General features: G+C 40.6%; 1 protein-coding gene across 4 annotated transcripts in view; it reads left to right on the plus strand.

Annotated features, from left to right (window-relative positions):
* Positions 1 to 8447, plus strand: part of LSM14A (LSM14A mRNA processing body assembly factor) — a 59535-nt gene extending 51088 nt beyond the window's left edge. For 2 of the 4 annotated variants that reach the window (XM_003816189.5, XM_034946474.3), the window contains 3 exons: positions 64 to 235; positions 1851 to 2082; positions 7704 to 8447. In XM_003816189.5, coding sequence (XP_003816237.1) covers positions 64 to 235; positions 1851 to 2082; positions 7704 to 7727 — 428 coding nt within the window. In that variant the 3' untranslated portion in view covers positions 7728 to 8447. Of the gene's footprint in view, positions 1 to 63; positions 236 to 1850; positions 2083 to 6744; positions 6802 to 7703 lie in introns of all 4 variants that reach the window. The other 2 variants (XM_055104180.2, XM_003816190.5) reach the window with 2 other exon arrangements.
* The last annotated feature ends 259 nt before the right edge of the window (positions 8448 to 8706 follow it).

Raw genomic sequence — 8706 nt, forward strand, 5'->3', positions numbered from 1 at the left:
GTTTTTATGTAATTCAGATTAGCTGTCTTGACTTTTATGATATGTGCTTTTGTTTGTCCTTAGAAGATAAACTTGAGAAACAGGAGAAGCCTGTAAATGGTGAAGATAAAGGAGACTCAGGAGTTGATACCCAAAACAGTGAAGGAAATGCCGATGAAGAAGATCCACTTGGACCTAATTGCTATTATGACAAAACTAAATCCTTCTTTGATAATATTTCTTGTGATGACAATAGGTACAGTTTTTAAGCTGTTCTTTTGCTCTTATGATATTGATTGAAGTGTAAAATGGTTTCATGTAAATTCACGAGGTTTAATGAATACTACCATAATTGTTTTGTTTTGAGACAGTCTTACTCTGTTACTCAGGCTGGAGAGCAGCAGTGCAGTCACAGCTCACTGTAGTCTCAAGCTCCTGAGCTCAAGCAATCCTCCCATCTCAGCCTCAGTAGAGGGGACTACAGTTGCACACCACCCCACCCGGCTAATTTTTTTCATTTTTTTGTAGAGATGGGGGTCTCGCTATGTTGCCCAGGCTAATCGTGAACTCCTGGCCTCAAGATCAGCCTCCCAGAGTACTAGGATTACAGGCGTGAGCCACCACACCTGGCCATAATTGATTTTTTAATGTTTTATTTGCTAAAAGAAAATATATACTAAAGTTCTAAATTATTCATTCAAAAGAAGAAATAACCATATACTTTTGTTTAAGGATATATTCATATTTGAATATTAGCAATTAAAACAAGCATTTAGGTAATGTCTAAGTAGGACCTTTTTTTCACCCCTCTATGTTACAGTTCAAATGAAGCCAGAACCGAAGTGCTAATCTACTTTGAAGTTTGCTGATACCATAAAACTGCCAGATTGTAGTAAATGTGGGTCCAGAAAATTGGCAAATTATTGAGAGGTTAATTAAAGGACCCAGTGTGAGGAACTAACAGTTCTAGAGGTTCTCCTGCCCAATCCAAATTGTCCTTGTCCTTGTCCTGGCTGAAGTTTGGTGCCCTCTGGTGGCAGTTGTTTGCTTCAATATAAACATGGATGGACATAATTCTGAGTCCCACGATTGGCTGGATGACAGCAGCAATAATTCAGATACTTCTTGGGTTAATTGGTATCGGGTCCATAGATTGGGCCAGGAACATAATGGGGACCTAAGGGCCCACCTTCCATCTCCTAGCTTCCCAAGACAAGGCCTCCCTGTCTGACTTTACCTTCTTTTCCCTTGGGGCTGAGTGGAAAGCGAAGTCAATTACCAATCTCATTATATCTGAATTTCCATGATTTTGGAGCTGTTACTATGTTTATCAGGTGTATTTGCAAGAAACTAATGTCAGTCATGTGTTCACATGAAGTTTAACAGAATATTACAGGAACATATTGAACTCATATGCCATGAACAACTCGTGATAACTTAGATAAGATGCTTTTTTTTTTTTTTGAGATGGAGTTTTGCTGTTGTCACCCAGACTGTAGTGCAGTGGCTCGATCTTGACTCACTGCAACCTCCACCTCCCAGGTTCAGGTGATTCTCCTGCCTCAACCCCCCAAGTAGCTGGGATTACAGGCACCTGCCACCACGCCCAGCTATTTTTTGTATTTTTGGTAGAGAACGAGTTTCACCATTTTGGCCAGGCTGGTCTCGAACTCCTGACTTCAGGCGATCCGCCCCCTCGGCCTCCCAAAGTGCTGGGATTACAGGCGTGAGCCATCACGCCTAGCCAAGATGCTTATTTCTAATTAGCTTTAGTAATTACTTAGGCTTAATTTGGGAGTAGCACTGCATATTTTGGCTGAGGGATATTCTTTTAAACCTGATATGCTGAAGATTATTTGCTTTTATAATAGAGAACGGAGACCAACCTGGGCTGAAGAAAGAAGATTAAATGCTGAAACATTTGGAATCCCACTTCGTCCAAACCGTGGCCGTGGGGGATACAGAGGCAGAGGAGGTCTTGGTTTCCGTGGTGGCAGAGGGCGTGGTGGTGGCAGAGGTGGTACCTTCACTGCCCCTCGAGGATTTCGCGGTGGATTCAGAGGAGGTCGTGGGGGCCGGGAGTTTGCAGATTTTGAATATAGGGTAAGTGTTATTGTTAATAAATTCTTTGGGGTTGACATGCATTTTACAAGACTCAAAACATTTTTACTTGTTTTTTTTTTTGGGTGAATTGTTTTGAGGACATTAGAATAACTTCCATTTTGACTTTTCAGTAGAGGATATACGTGATTCAGATGTGTATATAAAGACATTATACAAAAAAAGACAGTATAGTATCACCTTTATTTCATGTTAACAGAATATACTTTTAACACCTAAGGAGTCTATCTAGGAAGCACATACTCCCAGAATGGAAGGGCAAGCTTTAACATTTAATAGCAGTTAACATTTATATAGTATTTACCAAGTACCAGACATTGTTTTAAATATTTTTTTACATATTAACTTATTTAAACTGCACATCAACTCTGTGAGGTAGGTTCTATTATTATCCCCATTTTACAAGTGAGGAAATGGGTATAGAGATATTAAGTAACTTGCGAAAGGTCACATAGCTAGTAAGTGATGGTGCTGGGTGTTGAGCCCAGCAAGTTGTTTCCTGAGTCTCTACTCTTAATTTGGTTTTGTTGAAAATTCACTACATTTTCCCTGGTTTTCTCCTTTCACCATGAAATTGAAAATGTTTCGATATATTGGCCTTCAGGAGCTACTGCTAGAGAATTCTGTAACTCTGTATAGTAGCCTTATGTGTATAATGTAGCTTTTGACAGGTGTCTGTAAATTAAGTCAGCATAGTAACTATCTCAGTTAACAGTAAACTATCTTAGTTTATTGATTTTAGAAGTAGTGGAGAGGAAGGGCTATAACAGAAAGGACCAAAATCTTGTGAAGAGTTCCACTTGTAATAGCAACAGGCAGCTGGAAACAGAAAGACCTGTTAGCAGGAGTTCCATTGCCTAGTACTTAAAACTGGCCATTGTTGAGATCTCTCTGGAAAGAGATCAGTATTAGTGGCTTTTGGACCTGCTCTATTAATTTTAATGCTTTTGATATTGTGCCATCACAGCCAAGACTGCCAAAAATTATACTCAAGTCACCAGCTTATGCCATCCAGCCATTGGTGGCCTTATGTAGTTGCGGGACTTCTGACTTGCAAAATCACCTTCCCAGCTAGGAGAATCTGTCTTGGGAACTCCAGAATAGCCCTCGCTTATCACTGTTACTGCCCTTAAGTTTGCCAGTGACACCTTGCTTACAGAATTCAGCAGTAGTATTTTCACAAATATTTTATTTGCCATTAACTCCTCTGCAATATTTGACACTGACCAACCACCCAATTTGGGGTCTTTCTTCCTAGTCTTTAAAATACTCTTCTAGGTTTTCAATTTATACTCTTCCTAATTTTTTAATACTCTTCATTCTTTTTTTGGGGGGGTGGAGGGTGTCAGGGTCTTGCTGTGTCACCCAGACTGGAGTGCAATGGCATGATCATAAGTCACTGCAGCCTCAACCTCCCAGGCTCAGGCAGTCCTCCCACCTCAGCCTCCTATGTAGCTGGGACTACAGGCATGCACCACCATGCCCAGCTAATTTTTAATTTTTTTTGTAGACACAGGTTCCCACTCTCACTATGTTGTCCAGGCTGGTCTTGAACTCCTGGGCTTAAGCAATCCTCTCACCTCAGCTTCCCAAAGTGCTGGGTTTATAGGTGTGCCATGGTGCTTGTTCCATCCTCCCTTTTGTAAGCCTGTCCTGGACCCTATGTGTTTCTGCACCGCATCTCTATCTGCACTGTTTGCTGTCAGCTTAACCTTCCTCAGACTGATCTCATCATCTTCCTTCTCTCCTGTCATCTCAGCTCTGCCTCCTCCCAGTGTTCCATGTTGGCTCATGGTATACTGCCCAGGCACTAGAGGTATCCATGATTGTGGCCTGTTGCCATTTATTCCTTTGAGATGTCCCTGTCAACTACCATGGTAACCCACCAGTTGGGCTTCAGACCTTCGTCTCTCTTTACCCCACTTTAAGGCAGATCAGCTACATTTTGAACAACCTGTGACAACTCCTTGTTGAAGACCACATTGAGTCAGCTTGGTCTGAGAAAAAGTACATTTAAATTAGACTTGGATCCAGATGAGAATAATAGCAATAGTTACTAGTATGACCTTTCAGACCCTTGGTTTTGACATTTGTGAATAAAGAGTTGCACCATTTATTCTGAAATAACACCTTTTAAAGATCATTAAACTTTCAGAGTTGGAAAACATCTGAGAGGTCTGACCTGGTTAAAACATAAACCTCTTCTGCAGTATCTCTTATAGGGGCTGGGAGCTTACTCTTCCCAAGGGCATCCATCCCACCCCAGGGATGTTCTAACTGTTACAATCTCAGCTGGGCGTGGTGGCTCACACCTATAATCCCAGCACTTTGGGAGGCCGAGGTGGGCGGATCACCTGAGGTCAGGAGTTCGAGACCAGCCTGGCTAACATGGTGAAACCCCGTCTCTACCAAAAATATAAAAAAAATTAGCCGGGCGTGGTGGCACACGCCTGTAATCCCAGCTACTCGGGAGGCTGAGGCAGGAGAATCGTTGAACCTGGGAGGCAGAGGTTGCAGTGAGCCGAGATCACGCCACTGCACTCCAGCCTGGGCGACAGAGCAAGACTCCGTCTCAAAAAAAGGAAAAAACAAACCTTCCATGCAGTAACTGTGTGTGCTCCATGTGTTTACTAATACAAACATTTTTTTGACACCATGTCACACCGTTTATCATTTTGAGCCTTTTGTAAAACTCCTATCACATATATTGCAGAATTGAAAATGCATTGTCATAGTTACCTCCATGCATCTTTGTCTACGCTCCTGTATCCTTGACAGATAGTCCAGCCTCTGCTTAGGTGTTTCCAGGAGTGATGGACTCAGCGAACCCTCAGGCATGGCCCAGTGTTTAGGAGGCTCAGTTGTGACATTGCAGTCCCTGCTCTTCTTAATTGTGTGAGGATCCCACTTGATATATTTGGCCTCATTCCTCATTACCCTTTAACCTATCTGATTCAAGCAAGCTGCCTCATGGTTATCTCACATACACATTGTGCTTGATTCCAACTCCATCCCCATTCATTTACCAAATATACAGAATTCTTCAGATATGCCAGGCACTATGTTGAGCATTGGTGCTGACCGATGTAGGCCCAGCCCTTTTGATGTTTGCATTTTGGTGGGAGACAGACATAGCTAAAAGTCAGGTCCCCCCTTTCACTTATCCTTTACAGCCTTGCCCAAGTTTTGCTCTGTCTTCTCTTCCTTCCTACACTGATTTCCTCCTCTTCTGACCTGTGGCTATCTGCTTTCTTTGGCACACATTTTAAATACACTCACATTCCCTATTTTTTGTATTTAGTTTTGTTCTGCATCACCAGCTAGATGAGAGCCTCTTGGCTTTAGTGAATATGTATTCTACTTTTCTTTCCACCACAACACTCAGCTCAACATGGAGCCATAGTGGGCTTGAAGTAATTGCTTATCATGTTGATTAGGAATTTGCCACTCCAGCCTTCAGTGAGGCCAAAGGTCTGTCAATGTAGCTAGCCTTTGATTGTTCATTCCAGAGTTGAAAAATCCTTTCATCTGCCACTAGAGCCCCGAACCCAGCAGCCCTACACCTCCTAAATCATAAAATCATTTCACCTGGCACCTTTAAAGGTAGAAAATGGTGAGTGATCACTGTCACATAAAGGAGATTTACCACTGAAGATTAAACTTGTATCTGAAACATCTAACACTTCCTCCCAGAGATGGACATGGATGACATTTCTGCAGCCTTCATGAAATGCGTTGGCTTTATTTTTTGTGCTATATTAGCATGAGTCATTGTGGTTTGGGGGTAAGCATAAATGAGCTTGGTTGTTTAATGAAAACATGGGTAAAGATAAAATCATAAAGTTTTAGAATCCTTAAAAGAATCAGCCAAACTAGAATCTCTACGCTACCACACTCACATTAGATGATAAGGAAACTAAGGACCCCAAGAAGTTAATTGTCATGATTGAGGTACAAGCTAACAAATCCAAAACTCACTCTCTTGACTTGTGGCCTGATTTTCCTTAAGGGTAATATTGTAAATATAGGCCAGTGCAATGGTGTACACATGTAATACCAGCATTTTGGGAGGCCAGGGCAGGATTGCTTAAGCCCAGGAATTCAAGGACAGCATGGGCAACATAAGGAGTCCGTATCTCTATAAAAAAGTTTAAAAATTAACTGGAGTGGTGGCACATGCCTGTAGTCCCAGCTACTCAGGAGGCTAAGGCGGGAGGATCACTTGAACCTGGGAGGTCAAGGCTGCAGTGAGCCATGATCGCACCACTGCACTCCAGCCTGGGTGACAGAGCGAGGCCTGTCTCAAAAAAAAAAAAAGAAAAGAAAGAAATATAACCTTATGGTAAGTTTGGTTGTATGGTGTTTCCCCCCTCCCACCGCCCATTCTTTTTTGAGGTGAGAATGGAAATCAGGACTAGCAATAATAATGTAACCAGCTCCTGTTTTATATGCTGCTGTCAGGGAGGTTAAGCCACCATGGTGGGTGATAAAAATCACATCTGTGTTTCCTCAGATGGGGTCCAAAGACAACAAGGTGTCTGAATGACTCAGCATAATGCTCTCTCTCCTCTCCCCCTTTCATTTTCTCCTTTCTCCCTCTCCTGTCCCCGTCTCTTTCTCTTTTTTTTTTTTTTTACCTTTCAGAAAACCACAGCTTTTGGACCCTAAAAGGTCTGGATTGATCGTACTGCTTTCTGAAAGGTAAAAAAAAAAACAAATACTTTGGGACGTGTGAAGGTTGGCTTTGTGGGGGACAGCAGGTTCATCTTGTAGCTCATTGCTGTCAACTTATGCCATACCATATGTATTTCAGTTTAATAACGGGGTGCAAATGTTTTGGTGTCGTATACACAGATGAAGTTAAGTCTCACCTAGGAAATGTCTGTTTCTAACAGCTGGAGTGAGAATCAGCAGTAAAAACCAGGTATATGGTAGCAGCTGGTCTAGAGGAAAATAAAAGCCCTTGGCTCCAGCCCTTTGTACAGGCCTTTAGTTTAGGGTCAGTCTTGCTGGAAATCTTGAGATTTTTATTGCTTCCTCACTGGTTACTTTTTAAAAATTCCCCAGTCAGCTTTCCACTTTTCAGAGCTTATTTCAGATTTAAGAGTTATCCTTGTAAAATTGATTTTTAAATCATTGCTTCCTCCTGGCATGAAATTTTGGAGAGAAATGTTATACTGACTGGGTATTTTATTGCTTAGTAAAGACATCAAAGACTTGGGGATTTTATGAAACTTGTTTCAAAGTGTGTTGACAGTTGTATTTGATGAGTTTGACTATTGAGTTGAGGGTTTAAGTCCTATCACTGCTTTTAAAAAATTATTAGGGAGAACAACCAAAGATGAGGAAGTACGCCTGTATTTTGGGGTGGGGTTCACCACTGCATTAACCTCCACTGACTGGAAGATGCAGTCAACAATGAGGTACTACTGAGTATGGAAGTTATAAAAAGAGTTTCGTGGAAATGAGTGAGACAGGTTTTTCTATGAAAGTAAAAGTGGGGGAGTATATTTAAAGATAATTTAAAATAAACTTGAGCAAAGTAAAAAGAAATAATACACCAATAATTTGGAACATGAGCTAAATTTTTTTTTCTTTTTTAGAAAGACAACAAAGTTGCTGCATAGTCTACAAACAAGTCTCTGAAAATAGGTGAATTTCTAGCTCTTCATGGTCCTGAACATTGATTTCAGTCTTTGCAAAGAATGAAGAAGTGAATTTGCTGTACATTTGTCACCAGCACTGGGTTTTTGTTTTTTGTTTGTTTTCCCGCTTAATTTCAAAGATAAAATGCAGTTACTTTTGGGGGTGGAAGGCTCATCTTAAAACATGAGCATTAAATATATTTGGAATAGCAGAAGGTTAAGTAATTTCTTATGTATAGTTAAACTAAAGCAGTACTTCAGTGGGACTTAACAAGTATTTTTTCATCACTGAAAGGTTTTTTTTTTTAATCACTAAATTGTATTTGGCAATTGCAAGTTGCCTGCAGATAGGGCCGTGATACTGTGTTTTGAGCCACAGAAGGTTGTGTGTGTGTGTGTGTGTGTGTGTGTGTGTGTGTGTGTGTGTGTGTGTGTGTGTGTGTATCTTTTTCCTCCTTTCTTTTGGGGAATCCTGTAATATGAGGTAGCTTATTTCGTCAATTAATTAGGGTGCTGGATGGTAGAGAATTTTGTCAGTCAACTATGTACACACAGTAAATACTGTTTCTTAGGCAAAGGTAACTTTTTTATATAGTTGTAAAATTCCATTATATTCCATTGCCAAAGAAACATTAAGAACTTTGTATAGCTGTATAAAAAGCAACTAATTTTTTAAAGAATAAACATTTTAAAGTCAGCAAACATACTGTGTCCTTGCAGAAGTTGATGTGCTGAGCAGCAGCCTTATGGGTGGGTCTTTTTTTCTTAGTTTTCCAGGCTTAACATTTTTGATTTTGTTTTTTAATGTTTGGAACATAAATGAAGATTTGATACATTATTTCATTATCTAAAAAGGATTAATCATGCTCATTGTAAGAACTTCATTTTGTAGCAAATGGCATATCACAGGATCTGTCCAGATAATCGATATTTTCAGTATACAAATGTAAATAATCACAGA

Source organism: Pan paniscus, chromosome 20, assembly GCF_029289425.2.
Source record: "Pan paniscus chromosome 20, NHGRI_mPanPan1-v2.0_pri, whole genome shotgun sequence".
In the NCBI taxonomy this organism is placed as follows: Eukaryota; Metazoa; Chordata; class Mammalia; order Primates; family Hominidae; genus Pan; species Pan paniscus.